Genomic DNA, 23,819 nt, shown 5'->3' with positions numbered 1-23,819 from the left:
AACACACATTTCTCTGGAAAATGGAGGAGGGTTGCTTAATTTTCATCTCACAGAACTGCAAGAAACTGAAAGAGAGTGTTTGGGAGAGTGAGAATGAGAAACGGGGTGTGTGCGAAAGGAGCCAAGCTGAACAAACAGGAGCACCTTTGAGGAAACAGATTTCCTTTCTGCTAGAGACCTACAGACCTGATATGGCATCGTGGATTTGTTACTGGTGGATGTCTCCAGTCATGATTCATGACAATGGGAGTGAACCTTTTTGAACATCTGTTTCAATGGTTCTCAGTCTTTGGACTTCAACTTCCAGACACCCTACTCACTGAACATCTGGCTGGTGCTGCTGCAAGCTGGATGCCCAAAATATCTGAAGTTGAAAACCACTGATCCCTGCTGAAACCCATAACACCCCCATGCATTAAATCCCTTAGCAATATTATCCATCCTCTACTTGAAGCTGTCTAGCAAGGAAGAGGCTCTCATCCTTCTACATAATTGGTTCTGTCTAATGACTTTCACTGTTACGAAGGTACTTCAAAGGTACTCTTTATTTATTTATGCATTTCAACAGGTGGTCAGAGACTGGAGGATGGTAGAGACACTATAGTGTAAAAAACTTTCAAGGATGTCTGATAGAATCCAGCTGGGAAGAGAAATGTATAAAGAGTTATGTATAAATGTATAAATAAATAAAGAGTTGAAAGCCTAGTCACCTTCCATTGTAACAGTCCAGTTATATGGAGAAATTTTTTTAGCCAAGTCAAGAAATTTCTGTTGTTGATCATTTGTTTTGGAGGGGTTTTTTCATTTTAATATTTTATTGCATAACTTGTAAAGCACAGTACGTTTCACTGTCTTATTGTCATTATTTACACAGTGTTCGTTTTACAAATAAAACTAACGCGAAAATTTCAATAAATTTCCACTGAAACTGGTTTGTCATGCCTTATTATTTCCATCTTAACCACCAAAATATTTACAATTCAGTGTATTTTTTAAATAGTTTGAATGGTAAGGCTATGTATTTTACATGAAATAATGTGCACCATTAGGATAACTAGAAATGTGTTATCCTACCTTTTCTAAATCTTGAAATTTTATTTGTTATTGTTATTTAGTTTCATGCAGACCCTGAAGAAGATAAAACAATAATATAAGGGATGAAATGCATTAGGCTTTGTAAAACAGGATAATTATAAAACTTTTTTAAAAGATTAAAATGCTGTACAACTGTTAATAAGTATGTGAAGAATTGTTTCTTCTTTTGCTTGTTGATCCTAATACATGCTTTCCAGTTCCTGTTTGTGGCATTTTTGATCCAGGTCAGCCCATGGCATTGGCATGCCACACTCATATGTTTAATCCAGCTCTGAACTGATTTTGCAAACTGCATGGATTGGCCTTCAAATTTAAAACTGGAATAAGGTAGAATGCCAGCAATGCACCTGTGTGTGTTTCATTAGCATGAAATCCTGCATTGTCTTGGTCACAAAGACTGCAAAGAGCTGTAGTCCCAGGATTTTTTTAAAAAATGTATGCTTGTGCACATGTACTTATCCAGGAATTTTAAATGTATCTTTATATATGCACAGATTCTTTGTCAAATCATTCATTTTCAATGTGTTTGTGTTTTAAACACAGCCTTATCTCTGCCTCATTTGCATGTGCCCCTCTGCATCATCATCATCATCATCATTATTATTATTATTATTATTAACCTTTATTTATGAAGCGCTGTAAATTTACACAGCGCTGTACATACAATCTTTTAGTTAGTAAATTCTGTGTTTCTACTCAGAAATAAACCCCATTGACTTCAGTGGGACATACAATGGGTCAGCTGGATTCATGGCAACCCTGTGGATGAGACATCTCAAAGCCCCCTGTCCTCCACTGCTTTGCTCAGGCCCAGCAGATTCAGGACTGTGACCTCCCCGATTGAGTCTAGCCATCTGGAGTGTGGTCTTCCTCTTTTTCTGCTACCTTCTATGTTCCCTAGCATCACTGTCTTCTCTAACGAGTCATGCTTTCTCGTGATGTGGCTAAAATATGATAGATTCAGTTTTGTCATCTTTCAGGTAAAGTCTCTATCTCTGCCCCTCCTTTGCTTTGGCAAGAAAAACAGGGAGGCAGTTTGCCTTTTCCTCCAATGGACAAATGGTCTTATGGAACCAGGAAAGCAATTCAAGCCACCAGAGGAGAAAGCAAGGACAAGAGGCCTGGTCTTTGCTCATCCCCTTACAGACTTGCAGTACGTTGCTGCAGCATCAATAGGGTTAGTGTCACCCCATGCAGTAATTCATGTTGTCACCCCCAGGCAGGCAACCACCCCAGGGAGACAACATGGGGAGGGAGAAGGAGAGGAGGGGGCAGATGAAGGAAAAGCAGCAAGCAGCAGCAGTGGCATCACTATGGGGTGGGGGCAGGGGTGCAGACTGTACCAGGAGACATCCTAAGGGGGGGGGGTGACATCTATATCTCTTTCAAATGCTGAAGAGATGGGGTGAGTGGAGTGAGGATCAGTGGGAGGAGAAAGCAGAGGCCCCAGGGTTTTTAATTAAAATTTAAAATTTCCCCCCAAAAATTCAAAAAATTAACAATTTTAATTATATTTTTAAAAAGCTTTCAAACATCACATTTTATCAAATTTTCACTTTAACCACATGAAATTATGTATATGTAAACACATTTATCCTGTGCGTATGATATTGTACTTTAAAGGTATAATTTTAATTTTGTTAGTTGTTTATGTCACAACTATTACCATTACATTGAGCTGTATATGGGAATTATGATTTATGAGTAAATTATCATAGTACCATTTGCTTTGCTAAAGATTCTGTGTGGGTGTGGTATGGGAGGAGGTCAATGGGGTGTGACATCATGAGTTATCGCACTGGTTGACACCAACCCTAGTGATGTCACTATGCAGCAGGGAAGGACACTCGCCATCTGCCCTCCCCATTCTGACCACCCTCCCCAACCCGGCCAAGCTGCCTGGCACACACCCCAGCTGCCACCCTCTGGTATGCCTCTGCCTGCTGTGACTGCTGATGCAAAATGGGGAGCTGCTGTCATCTGCCAGTCCTTAAATTAGGGCATGGAAGAGCTTCTGGCCAAGTGGGAAAGAGAGAAAAAGAAAAGGAGTCTGTGGCTGCCCCGCCATCAACACTTCCCTTTTCTGCATGGCCAGCAACCCCACCAAACCTGGAAGAAGCTGCTGGACATCAGCAGCACCCAACCCCCACCAGTGGACCTTCTTGCCTTCCAGTCCTACCCATTACTCTGCCCTGTATTCTCTGCCCCAGACTCATGTTATACTAGACTGGAGTACAGACCATTAAAAGGACAAAAAAAGGTTACAGGGGGAAAGGCAATATTTTCTATCCTGAGTTTAATCTGTGAAGACTGAAAGAATTGAGGGTATGATTTGGGGTTCATCAAATGTCATGTGTTAACACAGGGTCAGAAATGCATTTTCAGCTTGTGTAGATGAGACCATGGAAACATTTGCCACTGTACCTTTCCCCAAAAGGCCCATATTATGGCCTTATTTTCATTTTCATTGCCCTTATCAGACCCATTCCAGTTGCTCTCTTTTTTAAAAAAAAAAATTATTCGTACTTCTTCCTTAAAATCAGAGCACAAAAAAACCCCAAAAACAGAAAACCAAAATTGCATTTTACTCTACTTAATTTGCCTTTATCTTCTACCTGATCTATTCCATCTTCATGATAAATCTTCTGTGCTTAACTTTCATTGCTAGCATCACTTAATGTTATCTTTAATTCTCCCAAACTGTTTTTCAACTTCAGTATACAAAATCCAATCTAATTCTAATTTATGTAAAAGGATTAATACCTATCATAATCATATAGTGTGTGTGTGTGTGTGTGTGTGTGTGTGTGTGTGTGTGTGTAAACAAGAATAAAGACAAGAAACATTTGTCAATTAATCCAGAAATTGAGTTGTATCAATATACCCCATTGATTACTTATATACTTCATTATTGTTCCCACTCCCCTGCATACTACCCTAATTTTTCATTCTTCATAATACAAGTCAATTTATCCAATTTTGCCATCTTTATCCATTTTAATAACCATTCTTCTATTGATGTTATTTTCCCTTCTTTCCATTTTTGTGCCATTATTATCCTAGCTGCAGCTGTCATATAATACCTAATTCTAATATATTTATTACATAATTCTAATTAATACATAATTCTAATATTCCAGTTTTTCTCTTAAAGTGCATTATCTAGAAATGGAAAAGTGACTCCAGCTCAGATTCTATGTCATACCCTCCATCATTTCACAGATGAAAACCAGGACCTGTGTGCCAAGCAACATCAGAGTGTGGTCAAGAGGGCAAAATTACTAATAAGGAAGACTAGACAAACTATGAAAGGTTGCAGTGCTTTTGCTTTTGCCTGAGATGACAGGGAAAGGAAAGAATGCTCCCATTCCTCTCATCTCCCTTGTGCTGAGTTAATGGAGTGCAGACTACTTTTGCACTTTGAACCCAGTCTGCAGCAATTGAATTAAGTAGAAGACCAAGAAGGAAAGTGAGAGGAGGTGAAAGAAACTGAGACATTTTAAAAGCCACTGGAAAAGGAGGTCAAAAAAGTAATAATTCAGGACTATTTCTGCCAAATTGGAGGGCATGCTATCTAGTGAAAAATAAGGTGCAGCTATGACATCTCACGAGTTGGAAACAACTCAGAATAAGCAGAACCTAAAATTACACAACCTGAAATAGCCTTGTCTGTAGATAGATTATATTGCTGACTCATTTGAGTTTATAAACTGCTACAATCCTGGGATCCTTTTTACATATAGTGCTATTAGGCTAGGCATCCACCATCCTATTTCTATGCATTTAACAGCCATCCCTCCCTGCTTTCCCCAGACCTTTGTACTAGTCTTTATTGAATTTAATTGTGTTAGTTTCGGTCCAATTTTGCATGCTCTCAAGATTGCTTTGATTTTAATCTCTTTCTTCTGAAGTGTTAACTGCCCCACTCACTTTTATATCCCCTACAGATTTGATAAAGATTCCTCCCACCACATGTAAAGAATTCAGCCTTTCCACTACTTTCTAGAAATTCTCTGAAAAAGAAATTGACCACACAGGGCTGGCCAAAAATCTGTACCTCTGCAGGCTAACTCATCACCTTTGCCTTCCTCCACACACAATAAATCGACTAGTTATATGCCTGAATCACCTGAAGGACGAATGATCAAGGCGTCCTAGGCTATTGCTTGGTCAGTTTGAATTGCTCTTTTAAGGAGCTGTTCAGCCCCAATAGGAAAACCTTCTTTTGTGGATGAAGCAGCGTTCCTTTCTTTTCATGCAACTGGTAAAGGGACCTATGCTACAAAGTCTTCCCCATCTGCAAACTGCTTTGATGAGCTAAATGCCTGCTAATTTCATGCCCACTTGATTGTAAAAGTAACTGACTTTGTTCTGAATTTGTGTTTGCTGGACTGCTTAAATGTTCAAGTCACTCATAATAGTACATGGATGTAGAATACAAACAAAGGGTGTCATGCATGTTGTCCTATTGTTAATTGCTATAGGTGCAGACATACAGGCTGGTCTCATATGTTTTATCACTGACACAAATCTTGAAGAGTATCATACCCACTGCCTCACATGAAATTCAAAGGTTTGTTGTTGTTTTTTAAGGGGAAAAAAACACCTTTAAGTTCCCAACTATCACTTCTGTGAAGTGATGTCTTGGAATTTCTTAAACCCAAAAGTTAGGCATTTGTAGCAATTGCCTGTCATTCTCATGTTTCATCATCAAACTCTCATTTATCTTGTGTCATATATATATATATATATATATATATATATGACACCAAGTCCTTCTTCCACTGGGGGAAATCATTTTCGAAACTATAACAAGAAGAAGGAACTTCCTCCATAAGAAAAGCCGTTGGCTATTTTTAGGCTGGGCATTTGAAGCAACTAGCTAACAATTATACTTCCTGTAGAGAACCATGAAACAACAAAATTTGCCTGTATGACACAGGAATATTAGTGTGTTGGATTTGAGCATGGGAAATCCTGATTTAAATCTTTACTCAGGACAGACAAAATGGTGCAGTGAAGCCCATGCCATATTAAGGCCCTTTTGGTAGAAAGAAACAAAAAAGACAACCATAGGATGGAAGGTTAAATTTTAATGTATATTAAAATCAAGTCATTGAAAGATACATAGAACAAGTATATAGGTCAATCCATAAGGAACTATGATTCTGCCTTGGCCCAGAGGAGTGAGTTTGTCTGGTTGATGGCCTTCTGACTCTCTGTCCTTTGGTTGTATCAAATGGCCAAAGAAGAAGAAAAAGTCTTCATTGCATTAAATGAAAGTTAACCTTTTAGGCATTTAAACAAACCAATCAGCTAAGGCAAAGGGAAACAATTCCTGTCTACTGTGACAGTATAACAGCTTTAGAATATAGACCAGCTGGATGTCATATTCAAGGTGACTGAATCCATATTTGATCATAATTTGAAATGACCCATTGAACTCAATGGGACAAGTAAGGCACAACTTACTTATGCCATATTAATTTCAGTGGATGAGCTTTGCTTTGACTAATCATTAAATGCAAATGATTAAATGCAATTCAACAAAAGAAAAATCTTTTAATTTCACATGTTATGTGAAGAATTTACTATGTCCACTCCAGCTCCCAAATGCCAGGAAATTGTATCACTGATGAATTTTTGTTTGCATTTGTTAAATGGCCAACACAGCTACCCCTGCTTTTTTTTCCTAATAAACATATTTGGGGTAGCCATGCTGGCCATGCAGCAAAATGCAATAAAATCTAAAATCCACATTACTGCACAACCAAAACGCATAAAATACATTGTACAAGCTTTTGAAGCTCCCTGGTTTCTTCATTAGACAAAATATGTTTTTAAAAAATTAAACAGAAGTAAAGTGATGATGTCAGAGTCACAGCCCTACATTTTGTATCAGATGTTGTTTCTGTTCTAGTTCAGTTGGTTTGGAGAGATCTCAATGCAGGCAGAAGACACCCCACTTCTACATGAATATCTCGTTCTGACACCTCAGAGACAACAGGATACCTAACTGACTAGCAGAAAACAAGCTGGCTAACTGTGTACAGTATTTTCAGTGTGCCTGCCTTAAAATAATAAGAGTGACCAATGGAATTGTTTTTGCTATTTGCTATCAATGCTATAGGATTCTGAGATTTGTAGTTTTGTGAGATATTTAACCTTCTCTGTCAGAGAGCTCTGGTGCAACAATAAACTACAAATCCTAGGATTCCATAGGATGGAGCCATAGCAGTTAAAGTGGTGTCAAATTGCATTAATTCTGCATTGTGGAAGCAGCTTTTGTCTTAGTTCCTTTGCTATTTCTTGTTACACTGCAGACTTCAGATGTTCTGCTTTCCACTAAAATCTGAACCTATTTGACTAGTCACTGTTTGCTATTTAATACTTAATGAATTTAATATGCCTGGAATATGCATGAAATTCTGAAATTATTAGGTGTCTCCAGCCTGAGTTCACTACAGAGTAAAGCAAATATGGAACTCAAGTGACCATCGATCCCACTGAATTCAGTTTAATTTAGCCCAAAATAAAGATGTATTAAAATTTTCTGCTGCCACTTGAAAGAAGGCTAAAAAGAAAAGTCTAGTGTGATGTAGTCCACCACGTTTCTAGCTCTGTTTAGATTGTCAGTTAATCAAAAAATGTATTAGTTTTTTTCCATTAAACAATAAACACAAATTCCAACTGCTTCCATTATTAGCAATAGCGGTCCTCAAAATTAATACTGTATCCATTGTTAAAGGGACAAATACTGTTGAACTACAACTTTATATTACAGTACTTTTTCATAATTCAGAAGGACACAGTTCACTCATTTAACAGCCATGAGTTATATTAACTCATAATACAGTTAACAGTAAAATGTGTCATTTAGCATCTCTGCTGTATAAAGAATAGAACACATTCAGTACTTTCCTTACCTAAAGAATAAAACTTAAGGTGCCTAGAATATTTTATTTTTATTTTTTATTAAAATATTTATCTCCTGCCCTTTAGCCAAAGATTTCAGGGCAGCTTACAATACAATCATCTTTAAAACAATAAATAATTGCAAAAGTTTAAAAATATTAAAAAATATATTTTTAAAAAAATATGAAATTGTTTCTCAAGTTTAAAAATTAATAATTTAAAACCAGATAAAACAGTCTTGAATCATAAAACATGTTGCCATTTAGCACAATTGGGGTTTTGGGGAGCTCAGCTTATTTAGACTGCCTGTGCTACCACTGCGTTGAACTTCTTTCTTTTTTGACATGGCAAGAGGCAGTCATTTCTCCATTTAACCAGGGCCGGCTCTACCATATAGGCGACCTAGGCAGCCGCCTGGGGCGCAAAATGAGGGAGGGCGGCATTGCAAGGAGGCCAGAGAGAGCCAGGGAGAAGTCCCAGAAGCCCTGTCCCCTCCCTAAATAGGCGCCAGTCGCAGGGGCGCAAGGTTTAACTTTTGCAGGAGGAGGAGGAGGAGGAGAGAGGCTGGGAAATGGCTTGAAGGCGCCCAAAAACAACAAGAAGAAGAAAGAGCCTCCTCCTCCTCCTCCTCCTCCTCTTTTGGCCCTGGAAGGCAGGGGGCGCTGGGGAGGAGCCAGGTTGGTCCTCCTTTCCCAGGACACCTCCTCTTTCTCCTCCATCTCAGCCTTACCTCCAGGAGCAATTCCCAAACTGCAGAAATAAATCCACTTTAAGACCCCCTTTAACTGCCCTGGCTCAATCCCGGGGAATCCTGGGAACTGTGGTTTTGGGAGAGCTGAGCCTTCTCTGTCAGAGGGAGCTCTGGGGCTACGAGAAACTACAGTTCCCAGTAACTACAATTTTGGGGATGGTCATTTGTTCTCAACGTTATTTTTGCAGTTGTTGTCGTTGTTATTATTATTTCTTTATATGAACCAGGGCAGTTAAAGTGGTCTCCAACTGGATTATTTCTGCAGTGTGTTTTGGACCAAAGAAGCCTAAGAAGTGTGTATACACACACACACACACACACACACACACACACTATGTATATATATGTGTGTGTATATGTATATGTATACATACACACTGAGTCCTAGCAGCAAAGATTTCAGATTCCTATAGCACATAAAGCCAAGGTCCAAAACACACTGCAGAAACAATCCAGTTTGAGACTGCTTTAACTGCCATAATGCTAGGGAGTTCTGGGATTTGTAGTGTATTGTGGCACCAGAACTCTCTGACAGAGAAGGCTCAATGTCACACAGAACTACAGTTCCCACAATTCCCCAGCACTGAGCCAGGACAGTTAAAGCGGTCTCAAACTGGATTCTTTCTGCTGTGCACTTTGGACCTTGGCTTCCTTCTGTACCTCCAAATCATTTCCAACTTATGGCGCCCTCATCCTGGGGTTTTCTTGGCAAGATTTCTTCAGAGGGGTTTGCCCTCTGAGGCTGAGAGAGTGTGACTTGACCAAGGTCATCCAGTGCGTTTGCATGGCTCAGCCAGGATTTGAACCCTGGTCTCAGAGAATGCTCCAATGCTCAGAATGCTCCAGGGCTTCCTTGCATGTGCTGTTGTTTTTCTCTCTCTTTTTCTGTCCCCAGTGAAGTAGTAGTTGTGAATTTGGGTTTTGAGTTGTGCTGATAGGCATGTCAAAATGTCCTCAATTTTGAGCATGACTGAGAAACAGGAATTTATATTGTCTTTTATTAATGTTTTTGGCTTCTAGTTGGTGGTGTCCTCCATTTTTCTTGAATGTCCTACAATTTGCCCTACATTTTGTCCTACATCATGCCCTACATTTTTCCTACACTTTGACGGGCTATGAGGGGGTGCAAAAATATTTTTCGCCTAGGGTGGCCAAATACCTAGAGCTGGCCCTGCATTTAACAAATATGTACCTGGTCTTTCCTGGTAGTTCAAGGTGGCTAATCACAAAATACAGCAAAACTACCTCATTATGTACTTACTGTTGTTTTGTAGTAATCAAAACCTACTATTACTATGATAAATAAAAAAACTTATTTTCACATTTAATTCATTTCTTTCGGTTAAATCCAATGTTATTCCCAACTACCCACCAAAATCAATAGGAGTTATGTATATGCTGACTAACAGTCGTTCCAAAGGGTGTATACATCAAATTTAACTCTATAATTGTTATTTTTATTATTATTTTATGATTGGAGGAGAAGGAAAAGAGAGGGAGTTACTGTCAGTGCAAGATTTTTGGATCTTTTCAGGTGTGCCCATTGCAAATATTGGGGCAACTGTAGATTTAAAACCGGTGTTATTTCATAGAAAATCCCATCTCTTCTAACCATTGGCCATGCTGGTATGGGCTGATTGGAATTAGAGTCTGACAAATGTGGACCATCATGGGTTCCTGGTCACATCTTTACCTAGCACTGAATGTGTGGCAACTTGAATATGAAGAATACAAACAAAATTACACATTTCCTCATTCAGATATTTCATCAGAATAAAACTCAGTATGGCTTCCTTTCAGAAGATGTGCTGACGTTTTTCGAAACCAAACTGTAATATTAGAAATCAGCAGCTGCTCACTCCAGAAGAACTGGAACCATCCTCTAGAGTCTAGGGGATTACAATACAAACAGATACTTCCTACTTCCCCCTTCTATCAGAATTCACAGGCAGCGACTTTCGAGCAATTTACATAGATGGGTGGTGCAGTGCTTTGGGCATTTCTAATCACACTGCCAATCCATTGCTGTCATTTCAAGTCATTTCAAGTGAAAGTAAAAGGGGGAGAAGGAGGGAGAAAAACATTTGCCCCATAGAAATTTCCTGTCCTTTTTATGTGTGACATGACAAGGTTTTCATCATGCAAGACAAGAAAAACTTCTGTTTTGTTATACAAGAAGGACCCAAATAGTCAACACTAAGTGGTAACTAAGGACAGTTTGTGGCTGGATTTTAATTCCCTTCTCCCCAAGCCAGTAAAATCAATAATCAAGGAGTATAAAGGACGTCGGTTAGCCTGTTGGACTTCCAACAATATCCGAAGGGTCACTGGTCCCCAGCCCTGCACTCTGAGTAATATGCATGATCCTCTGATTTTCCTGTACACAGTATGTTGTATTAGACTTGCATACATTTCTTTTTGCAGGAAAAATGGCACAATTGCTTTCCCCTGGGTCATTTCACATTCTTTTCCTCCTGCATCTTGTACAGGGTGATTCAAAAAAGTGCAAAACCGAGTCAGAACAACTTCACTTTTGCACCATTCTTTTTGAATCACCCCATACATTTAGGAACACAACGGCAGTGATTTGATTTTCCTAATTTAGAAAGACTTGTCTGGGAAGAAAAGATAAACATGCTATAAAATGTTTTATTCAAAAAAGGACTTTAGAGGAAACTTTGCAGAAAAAAGAGGTCTTGGCTTTCATGTTCGCTGTATTTAGCATGTACTACTTTTATTTTATTTATTTTTAATTGCCATGAAGACATCCTTTGAACTATTTATTGCAAAGATTTCTTGATCAAGATTCAGAAAATGATAACCTAATACCTTCTCCAGCTTCATATTTTCCTAATGTTTTGGTGACTATGCTTGCTGGGGATGCCAAGTACTGCAGTCCAACTCAGCTGGAGGACACGAAGTTAGAGTCTTCCAACCTTGTTTTTAAATCATTGCAAGGCAAAGAAACAACGTAACATGCATGTGTGTTTGTGAGACTGAAACTCAAGATAACCAGGTTTCTGACTCATGAAATTAACTAATTTCATGTAATTAATTTCTGAGCCATTAAAATGACTGGGTGATACTGGGCCAGTCACTCTCTTTCAACTTGACCCACCTTGAAGGGTCATTATAAGAATATAATGGGGAAGGAAGAGCTACATGTGTCCCCTTCAACTCACAAGAGAAAAGGCAGGATAGAAGTAATGAATAAACAAACAAACGAGGCCAATGTATGTGGTCCCCCCCCAAAAAAAATAACAAAGTACTAACAAATTACACATGCATACATTGTTATTTGGTTGGGGGGGAGTTTGCTGATGTTCAAGTCCGTAGTGAACCATGAAGCTCATTGTGTGACTTTGGGTTAGTCACTCTTTCTTAGCCCAGCCACCACTTTAACGGTCATGGCTCCATGTTATGGAATCCTGGGATATGTAGTTTGTTGTGGCACCAAAGCCTTCTGACAGAAAAGGCTAAATATCTCACAGATCTACAGATCCACTTAGGGTGGAAAAATGAAATGCACAGATATAGGATGGGGGACACCTGGCTTAAGGAGACTATGTGTGAAAGGGATCTATGAGTCCAAGTAGACCACAAGTTGAACATGAGTTGACACTGCAATGCGGCAGCTAACAAAGCCAATGCGATTTTAGGCTGCATCAATAGAAGTATAGTGTCTAGATCAAGGGAAGTAATAGTACCACTCTATTCTGCTCTGGTCAGGCCCCACCTGGAATACTGTGTCCAGTTCTGGGCACCACAATTTAAAAAGGATGTGGAGAAACTGCAGCATGTCCAAAGGAGGGCAACTAAAATGGTGAAGGGTCTGGAAACCATGCCCTATGAGGAACGACTAAGGGAAATGGAGATGTTTATCCTGGAGAAGAGAAGGTTAAGAGGTGATATGATAGCCCTGTTTAAATATTTGAAGGGATGTCACATTGAGTTGGGAGGAAGCTTGTTTTCTACTGCTCCAGAGAACAGGACCCAGAACAATGGATGCAAGCTTCAGGAAAAGAGATTCCACCTCAACATTAGGAAGAACTTCCTGACAGTAAGGTCTGTTCGACAGTGGAACAAACTCTGAGTGTAGTGGAGTCTCCTTCTTTAGAGGTCTTTAAGCAGAGGCTGGATGGCCATTTGTCGGGTATGATTTGATGGAGATTTCCTCAATGACAGGGGGTTGGACTGGGTGGCCCTTGTGGTCTCTTCCAACTCTGTTATTCTATGATTCTTGAGCCCAGAATTCATCACATTGAGACATGGCAATTAAAGTGGTGTCAAACTAATAATAATAATAATAATAATAATAATAATAATGTTTATTTATAGCACGCTTTTCCAGGGAGATCAAAGCGGGTTACAACAAGAGTACTAACAATGTACAATTTACAACAGTATCTACATTATAAAATCTCAAACAAATACAACAAATTTTTAAAAACAAGATAAAAATTACAAACATTAAAAACCACAACAATAACTAGCTTAAAGTTAATGCTGTAGTGTAGCTGCAGGTTCAGAATGCTGAATTCCGATGAGTAGAATCCATGTATTTCATGGTGAAATGAAGAACATTTCAAGCACAGCTTGATTCGCACCTTAAATGTGCAAACAAATGAGAGGCTCACATCAGAACAAGTATCTACCAGCAGTTCATGGGTTTGAGACGGAAATAGTGGGATGAAGACTCCCCACCTCTCCCATTTCACTCAGACTATTGGTGAAAATATCAATGGCCATGGTACGAGTATCATAATCCCAAGATAACACAGGATGAGAGCAGGCCCTTGTGAGAGCTGTAGCCTTGGGCTGAGAGATAAGGACTTGCCCAAACCCATCCAATATAGGACAAGTATGGTTTCCTGATGTTGTCTGTGAAGACCTGTAGTAAACTAACAAAAAAAAAAATCATTCTTGACCATTGTGAATTGAAGAGTCAATGTGGTATAATGGTTGATGTATAGGATTGAGATTTGGTCCCTGCTGAAGTATGAAGCTCACTGTATGTGACTTGGGATCAGTCGCTGCCTCTCAGCCAGACTTACTTTGCATGGTTGGAAAGAGCTGTGCCAATAAATAAATAAATAAATAAATAAATAAATAAATAAATAAATAAAAAATAAAATAAAATAAAATAAAATAAAATAAAATAAAATAAAATAAAATAAAATAAAATACTACACTCCTTGAGTTCATTGAAGAAAGACAGGACAAAAAGCCCTAAGGGAAATAGGACTTCTACTTTTAAAACTAGGGCCTCTTTCCCACTTACAGATAAATCAGTGTGCGACCCAAATCGATGGATCGATTCAACATTGGATTGTGCTTTACACTATACTTGCCCCGACTGCATTTTCTATCATTTTCTGGCACCAAAATAACCCACTTGTGGTTCCCATTCACGAATGAATTGATTCAAAATGATTTGCTTCCAGCCAGCTGAAGGGGAAATTTGAATCAATCCCAATCTGCTTGTGGTTCACACTTGCGCGGGATCGGTTTATTGAAAAAGAAACGGAAAAAATCAGCATAAAAAAGATGCAAGTTAGATGGGTCTAGAGCATGGCCCCCCTCTTGGAATCACTTCAGCGATTCAGATTAAGTGGGAACCAGGGTTGTTTGAACTGGTTCAAATGATCCACGATCCAATTTAAAAGGTAGTGGGAATGAGGTCTAGAAGTTATTTTAACATAGCACCAAACGAGTAAGAGGAATTCATATTTCAGTCTTGCTAAAAACTGTACATTTCAAAGAAAGGACATCTTTTGGAAATTTAATGTGTCCGTCAAGCAGCATGTAACCAATTCTTGGCATTGATAGTACTTTCCTATAGCTTTATTAATTCTGTACCGACCCACACATGTGACTTCATACACATGACTACAGTGAAAACACAGAGCATATCCTCTGTTTCATACCTATGATTTAGTAGTATCAGATTCAATACACATGAGCTCAAAACCACAAGCAAGGCAATCTGTGAGAGTCCCTGCTAGTCCAAATTCAAATTAGGGTGAACACCAGTACTACCAAGAAAAGAGATTCTAGCCTTAAATAAATTAACTATCACCTGATTCATGTGGTGTCTATTGACCTGTTTTGTTTATTAGCAACTGCCCTTGACTCAACCTCGACTCATGGACCCTGTGGATGAGACATTTCCAGCACTGCATCTGCACTGCAAAAATAATCTGGTTTGACACCACTTTAACAACCATGATTCAGTTGTATGGAATTTAGGGAAGTGTAGTTTGTTGTGACAACAGAGCAATTCCATAGCATCAAGCCATTGCAGTTAAAGTGGTGTCAAACGGGATTATTTCTGCAGTGTGGATACTCCCCTGTCCTCAACATCTACTCAGGTCCTGCAGGCTCATGCCTGTGTTATACCTAACCAAGTCTATCCACTCAGCATGTGGTCTTCCTCTTTTTCTGCTGCTCTCCACCTTTCCTAGCATTTTCTATTGATTCATTTTAACTCATGATGTGGCCAAAATACAAAACCCACAATTTATTAATCTTAGCTTCCAGGGAGAGTGCAGGCTTGATGTATGTAAAGGAGGGATAGTGTGGTGTAGTGGTTTGAGTGTCAGGCTACAACTCTGGAGACCATGGTTTGATTCCCTGTTTGCCATGAAACTCACTGGGTGAACGTGGGCAAGTCACACGCTCTCTGCTTCAAGGGAAGAGAATGGCAAACCACCTCTGAACAAATCATGCCAAGAAAACCCCATAATAGGTTTGCCTTAGAGTTATCATAAGGCAGAAATGACTTGCAGGCACACAGCAGCAGCAACAACAACAACGTGTGTAAGAAGGGCTTGCACACCAAAACACATTCCAGAGCCCTGTGGAATCCATACCACACAATATTAGTCCATCCAGTATTCACTTAGGGACCTTGGACAAATTTGTCCCCATTGCAATATGTTTGGGAAAATAACAAATCATCACATTAAATGATATACTTTAATTGTTTGAGAATTATAACTTTTTAATATTTATTTGATGTTGTCATTGTTGTTGTTGTTTTAATTATAGTTGAAAGCTTTCTCCTTCCTTTGATAGAAAAGTAGATTATGGTCCAAAACACACTGCAGAAACAATCCAGTTTGAGACCGCTTTAACGGCCCTGGCTCAATACTAGGGCTACCTGGGAACTATCATTTTGTGAGACATTGAGCCTTCTCTTTCAGAGAGTTCTGGTGTCACAATAAACTACAATTCCCAGGATTCCTTAGCACTGAGCCGGGGCGGTTAAAGCACTCTCAAACTGGATTATTTCCGCAGTGTGTTTTGGACCTATAAATCCAACCCATTTTCCTCCTCACTGATGTTTATTCCCACCTAAGTGTGCGTCCAGGATTGGAAAAAACTATGGATGCCGGCCATCAAAGCTTTCAACTTCACACTCATCTAGTGTTTCTCAAACTCTGGTCCTCCAGGTGTTTTGGACTTCAGCTCCCAGAATCCCTGACTGCTGACCAAGCCATTTTCCCAAGAGAAATGACCATTTTTATCTCATTTATTGGGATGGGGGGTAAGGTCCTCAGTTCTTTCTCCTCCACACTCCTTTAGTGATTCCCAAACTTTGGTCTCCCAGCTGTTTTGGACTTCAACTCCCAGAAGCCCCAGCCAGCTTGGCCAGCAGTCAGGGTTTCTGGGAGCTGAAGTCCAAAACACCTGGAGAACCAAAGTCTGAGAAACACTAGATGAGTGTGAAGTCGAAGGCTTTGATGGTTGGCATCCATATTATTTTGTGGGGTTTTTGGGCTATGTGTCCATGTTCTAGAGGAGTTTCTTCCTGCATCTGTGGCTGGCATCTTCAGAGAATGCTGGCCTGGAAGAGAGTTGGGTCTTTTCCATGCCAGCATCCTCTGAAGATACCAGCCACAGATGCTGGCAAAACATCTGGAATAAACTCTTCTGGAACATGGACACATAGCCTGAAAAAACCCACAAAATACTAGAGGAGTGATTCCCTAACTTTAGTCAAACGACATGAAGCTGATCTCTTCCCAACTGCTGTTCAATGACTGTGAAGATTGTTCCTTGCTGCTCCCAGTGGGGTCAAAATAGGATTATATGACAGGGATCCCCAAACTTGGCTTCTCCAGATGTTTTGGACTTCGGCTCCCAGGTTTCTTGGCCGTTGGCCAAGCTGTCTGGGGCACCTGGGAGTTGAAGTCCAAAACACCTGGGAGACCAAAGTTTGGGAACCACTAAAGGGGTGTCCTTCCAAATGAAATAAATGTATGGTTGGGTTGGATTTATAAATCCAAAACACACTGGGCAAATGATCCAGTTTGAGACTGCTTTAACTAGGGAATCCTGGGGACTGGAGTCTGAAAGAGAAGGCTGACTGTCTCAGAAAATGACAGTTCCCAGGATTCCCCAGCCTTTTCATTTGAGACACACACCCCCATCAGGCCTGGCTGTGTTCCCAGTGACTCCCAGTCCAGCCCTGTGCAACTCCTTGGCCGGTGACCTCAGCAGCTGACTTCCCAGCAGAGCAGCCTGGGTCCTCCTCCTCCTTCTTCCTCAGGGTCAGGGCCAGGAGGAGGCTTTGAGAAAGGGCTGGAGGGAGGCACACGCGGCGCCACTTTTCATCACCCGGGATTTTCCGAGCAGCAAGTGGCCCTCTCCAATAAATAAGGTCCAGCGATGCCCTCCGACTCAGCAGCCTCCCAGCCCCGCCAGGCAAGAAGAGCCAGCAGCAGCAGCCCCGCAGCCCTCTCCCCAGCAGACCAGCACCATCATGCGCTGCCTTCTCGCAGCCTGTAAGTTGGAAGCAACTTTGGCAGAAGATAACCCGGTTTGGCACTGCTTTCACTGCCATGGCTCCATGCTCTGGGATTCTGAGAACGGGAGTTGGTTCTGGCACCACTGGGGCTACAATCAGCTCCCATTCCCAGAATTCCAGAGCATGGAGCCATGGCAATGAAAGCGAGATCAAATCGGATTATCCCCGCAGTGTGGATGCAGCCCAGGGAACCTCCAAGGAGCTGAAGTCCACAATAGCTGGAGGATTAAGATCAAAGAATATCAAATGTGTGTGTGTGTGTGTGTATACGTTTGATCTATGTATGTGTGTGTGCATATATATATATATATATATATATACACACATCTGATGTATGTATGTATATATACATATCTATATATATACACATTTGATATATGTATGTGTGTGTATATATATATATATATATATATATACACATTTGATATAGGTATGAATATATATATATATATATATATATATACACACACACACATTTGATATATGTATATATACATACATTTGTATGTATATTAAATGTATATATGTGTGTGTATATATACATATAATCAAATGTATATGTGTGTGCATGTATATATGTATATATAGATACACATACATATATAAAATGTATATATGTGTGTGTGTATATATATATATTTGATATATGTAGGTGTGTGTATGTGTGTGTGTGTGTGTGTGTGTGTATATATATATATACTGTATACACACACACACACATACACACATATGCGCCACTGTAAATCCAAACTACAAGGTTGATATACAAATGGGGGGGGGGTGAGGGGTTTGAAACTAAAAAAAGAAAAGAAATTACATGAATGAAGAGAATTTGAAAACGCAAAGGACTTTATATCACTGTAAGCAGAAATGCATGTATGAACTGTCATTACTTTTTGTGGGGGTTCTCTCTTGGCTTGTGGAGATACGCCAACTTTATTTATTTCTCCCTCTTCCTCCTGCTCTCTGCCTGTCCCAGGCTGCTTCTTTGCTGCCATTGCCCTCTTCCTGGAGGCCTTCCCGCTGGGCGATTCTTCTGGAGAAGAGGAAGATTCCGACTCCGAGTCCTTGTTCCAAACTTTGCCCAATGGAGAGGCCCTGAAGCGTGCTTGCCAAGGCTTGATCTGGAGGCTCCGGGCCACAGCAGCCCGGTGGAAAGAGCGGGTGAGTGGATCGCCTTCTTTGCCTGGAGGAACCGCAGGGTGACTGAGGCATCTTCCTTTTCCCGGACATGTACCTTCTGTCCAGGGGGCATTCCACTAAGAAGCAGTGGCATCATGAGGGTGGTGCTGGGGCTGTGGAAGGCACCAGGTGACACCTTACGGCAGCGCTTCCCAAACTTTGGTCCTCCAGCTGTTTTGGACTTCAGCTCCCAGAATTCCTGACCATTGTTGGCCAAACTGGCTGGGGCATCTGGGAGCTGAAGTTCAAAACAACTGGAAGACTAAAGTTTGGGACTCACTGTCCTAAGGGGAGGGTGACCCCACTGCTTCCCAAATATCTTGACAGAAACAGGCTGTGGCCTTTACCTGCTTCCCTTTCAAATGCTTTCAGACAGGCCTGCACAACTTGGCAGTGGGTAAGGGCCAAAGTTAAAATAGGTTGAACTCCTTCGGGCCATGAATCAGTTTTAATTAAACATTAATTAATTAATATTAATTCCATCCTCCCCCTCCTCTGCCTGGCCTTCTTCTCAGGAGAATGCAAGCAGCAGAGAAGCCATGAGGGGGTGAGCATGTGCCCCTCTTCTTCCTCTGCCCCCTGGCCTTTTCAGGAGAAAGCAAAGCAGCGGAGGAGCCTTGCAGGGTGAGCGTTTGCCTGTCCTCCTCCACATGGCCCTCTCCTCAGGAGGAGGCTGAGCGGCAGAGGAGGCTTGAAGTTCTTCCAGGTCCTTGTGGGCCACCCAAAATCCTTTGGTGGGCCGCGTGTAGCCCCCAGGCCTTAGGTTTTGCAGGCCTCCTTTAAGCGATGGCAGGAGTGTGACAAAGCTCAGTGAGAGGAGAAAGGAGAGGCCCCAGAATTTTTTAACATTAAAATTTGAAATTTTTATTTTTTTTAAACAAGTTATTCTTGTTCTATTTTTTAAAAAATCACATTTTAAGTCAATCTTTACAATCAATATGTAAATAAATTTAGGTTTTGCGTACGATGTTGGTATTTGAAGGTCTAATTTTAATTGCACTAGTTGTTCGTGTCACAGCCATTAACATGACATTCAGCAGTACTGTATGTGGGAATTACAATGTGCAAGTCATTGTACTCCTGACCTCTTCCTAATCTTAAGTAATGATTCTGTATGGTATGAAATGGGAGGAGGTCAAATACATTTTTTTTAATGTGCTACATGTTAAGATGCTTTGTCCTCCTTTGTGGTTAAGACTTCTGGTCACCCTGCATGGGGACTGCATCATCCCCTTTCTTTGGGCCAAGGCCAAAGGGACCTTGCAAGCTTTCCCTGCCCAGCAGTCCAGGACCTTTGTCAAGAGAGTCACTACGGGGGTGTGGGCCACACCAAAGACCCCTTAAGGGTGGTTTGACACCAAATATGACTACATTTTATTAAAGATGGGGTTGAGAAGTTTACATCAGCCCTTAGTTTAGAATTTTACAAGGATCTATTAAAATGAAGTTATAATTCTGTTAATGTGTCCCATTGGGGTCCATATCTATATTTATTGTTCAGAAACACCAGCTGAGATTTACACATCTCCTGTTGTGAAGTCCTTCTTGACCACTCCAAACAGGAACTAGCACTTCATTGTTTGATGCCAATCTTCTTTTGGTGGAAGATTAGAAAGAGGTCAGGGCTTCATACCACTTCTGACTACAGTATACTGGTTGTCTGTGTTGTGGGGAGTGCAGGCAAAGGATTCCCCGCTTACCAGAAGCTGTCTGCATGGCTAGTAGTGCTGAAAGAAATTAACATTGAAACTGAAACCCTAGCACTCGTGAATACCTTCTGCAAAAGAAAAAAAAGTTAAAGTCTCAAATCTGAAACCTCATGCTTTCGTTTTGGTGCCTGGGAAATTTCAGGACCCTGTCTACCTTTAAAAAGATCAAACTTTGACAGAGAAGCTTAAAACACAGGGAAACCTACACTTACATTAAGTTAAAGCAATCCTAGTATTGCTCTTATTGCTGCATCTTCAGTTGGGGATGGTGTGATAGAAAAGGTTAGAAGCATCTAGAAAAACGATTTGCCACTTAGTGAATGGAGAGTTTTGCATCATGTGTAATGTATACAGTTGGTTCAGAATATAGTTCTGAGGTGATCACAGACCAAAAATCCGATGAAATGTTCTTTTGTTTTCCTAGCTTTGTAAGGAGCAAAATGTGTGCAAAGGCAGCATGGAAATGATGGTGCAGAATAATCTCCATCTTCCAAAGATCACTCCTGAAGATGGATGTTCTCATACAGGATTCCAAAAGGCAAGACAAGAAACATATTTACTTGTAACAGAAATATATAGCTTTCTATTAAGCATTTAAGTTTGAAATGTTAGTAGCACTGCTGTCTTCCTTCCCCTTCTGTTCTGTTTTCTTTCCCTTTGAAACAATTGCCCTTCCTGTGCAATAGACACTCCTCATTTGGCCAACTAGAAAGGCTTTGAAACCTGTGGATTCAAAGCTTCTACTGACTCAGACAATACACCCTTTATCTATCCCTTTCTTGCCTCCTCTAGTGCCGGTTAAGCAAGCAGCAGAGCATAAAAAATTACTTTTTTTGAAAAGAAATAATTCCTTTCCATTATTCCTTATTCTGGCTAAAGAGTAATCTGTTGCTCTTGCTGGTTATGGTATTTAAAAGTAACTCTCTGCATTGCTTATTACCTTTTCTAAAGAAAAAAATCCTTAGGGTTGACAAGAAAATGATACAATATTTGAAAAATCTCTGTCAAATACCTCTGCAATATATTAAAAATCCTCTTTCAAGGCAACTTTAAAAAGTAACTACTGGTAGAAATCATACCTGTTACCAGTAGGCAAGTTACCAATATAGGACAGTCGGCCCTCCTTATCCACGGGTTTTATCCACGGATTCAAGCATCCACAGCTTGAATTTTTTAAAAAGGGGATAAATTCCAAATAGCAAACCTTGATTTTTCATTTTATATAAGGGACACCATTTTGCTATGCCATTATATTTAATGGGACTTGAGCATCCACCGATTTTGTTATCCACGGGGGATCCTGGAACCAAACCCCAGCGGATAACAAGGTCTCCCTGTAATTTGGTTTTCACTCACTCCTCTTGAAATGTAACTTCATTGTGCTCTATTACCCCAAATGCAACTTGTTATAGCTACATCTAGGCTCTGATAAAGCACTATGGAAGGTTTTTTGGGGGGCAGAGACTAGAAGAGACTTCTAAACTTGGATCTCTCTTTGTAACAGTGGACCTGCCCTGGGGGCGGGGGAGATCTAAGTAATACTATGACTCCCAGGACACCCTCTCAAGGATCATCACATTTATAATTATCTATATATTAGGAAAGGCACAAGTAATTTTTTGTTTATTTCAGGCTTTTGAGGGTCCTTACACTTAATTGTAACTGAACACACTGCAAAATCGGAACTGATCAGTATCATAAGAATAATGTTTTTGCTCAAATAATGTTTCAGAAGAATAATTATTTCATTTTTTTCTCCTTCTTCCACTTCAGGAGGCATGCTTGACAAGACTTTCGAGTAGCCTTTATGCATATAGGGCATACTTGGAATACATAGATGATACTTTTAGCAAGAGTGAAGAAGGGGCTGGATCTCTTTGGCCAATAACACAGCAACTAGCAGATAACTTGAAATCAATGGTAAGTAATACAGTGGGCCCTCCACATTTGCTGTGCTTAGGGGTGCAGGATGAATGAAAATTAAAAAGCCGTAAATAAAAAATCCATTTTTTTAAACCTGCGAGAACACCTCTCTGTGAATCTCTAGGTCATCTGGCACATGTCTTTGGGCAACATCTCCTGAAAATGCCTAGAGAAATATTCTCTCGAGGAATTTCTAGGTCTTCCAATGATTTCTAGCGGACATTGACTATAGAGTCATGTTGGAGCCCCTAGAAAAGTAGATATATGCATTTAGCAGTTGCTTCCATATTAGTGGAGAAGGGAATCAGCTCCGGGTTAGTCCTAACTTTATAGGAGGTATCCAAGATGCTGACCCCTACTCACAGATTCCACATCTTGGATAGTGCCTTTAAAATTCTGACTAAAAGCCAGAACAGAATCCCTACTCAAGGAGACAGAGCCAACACCAACCAATGTATGTATTTTACTTACCTGGAAAAGGATAGGCATATGAAGAACTGGAAAGTGATTGACTATAGCAGACAGTTCCCCTCAAGAAGATGGATCTACCAAATGCCAAACATAGGATTAAATGTTTTATATATATATATATATATGTGTGTGTGTGTGTGTGTGTGTGTGTAGTTAAGGTGCACCAAATCTACAAAACCAGATGCTATTTAATCTAGTTAAAGTATTTAGCATTTCGGGGTGCAAAGGCTTCTGTAATCTGAACATATTACCCACTGGTGTCTTCTTCTCTGTAAATGAGTATATGTCAATCAAAGAACACAATATTCTTTCAGCCAAGAGCATTATAACTAATGAGCTTTTATCCCTTCTTTTCTTAACAGATCAGTGATCCTGACACTGTAACTGTGCCACCTCCTGTCACTCAGGATATGATTTCTGCAAAACTGCGTGAACAAATAGGTTGGAATATTACAGTTATCAAGCACCTCATACTTCAAGATTTTACTTCATTTATGGAGAAAACTGCAAGAGCTTTTCGCCTACTATGAATGGCCAGTTTTTACCTGAATGTTTTAAATCAGGCACATCAGGTCTCAGAATATCTGTGGTAAAACAGATGGCATTGTTGTTCTCTTTGAGAACCTGTTCCTCTTTAAGGGGGTATATACCAATCTATTTATAATATTTAATATATTTATTGAATTTATATATTTTTATTCGGAAAACTTTGTGATAATTTAAAATAGAATCTGTCTAACAGATTTTGGTGCACTGAATATTTAACTTGAAAATATGACATAAGAATATTTATCTATTTTATTTTATAAACTATTTAAAGAAGAATATTGTGTCCTCATTTCCTGGTAGTGTTACTGAATTGTATTACCATTCCCGTACAAGCTTCATATTAAATTTACTTTAGATGCCAAATGGCTGTTAGGGCAAGATGTTTTTAGCATTTGTCCATACAAAATGATCC

General features: G+C 40.0%; 1 protein-coding gene across 1 annotated transcript; it reads left to right on the top strand.

The window, feature by feature from the left end:
- Positions 1-19,721: 19,721 nt before the first annotated feature.
- On the top strand, positions 19,722-23,388 carry LOC149309814 (interleukin-6-like). The gene is made up of 3 exons (XM_089534011.1): positions 19,722-19,799; positions 22,238-22,384; positions 23,221-23,388. Exons 1-3 carry the CDS (start codon positions 19,722-19,724, stop codon positions 23,386-23,388), a joined length of 393 nt encoding a protein of 130 aa, XP_089390137.1.
- The last annotated feature ends 431 nt before the right edge of the window (positions 23,389-23,819 follow it).

The sequence above is a fragment of the Sceloporus occidentalis genome, unplaced genomic scaffold (genome assembly GCF_023333645.1).
Source record: "Sceloporus occidentalis isolate IW3139 unplaced genomic scaffold, rSceOcc1.0.p SCAF_7, whole genome shotgun sequence".
Taxonomy (NCBI): Eukaryota; Metazoa; Chordata; class Lepidosauria; order Squamata; family Phrynosomatidae; genus Sceloporus; species Sceloporus occidentalis.
This window is presented reverse-complemented; position numbering and strand designations above follow the sequence as displayed.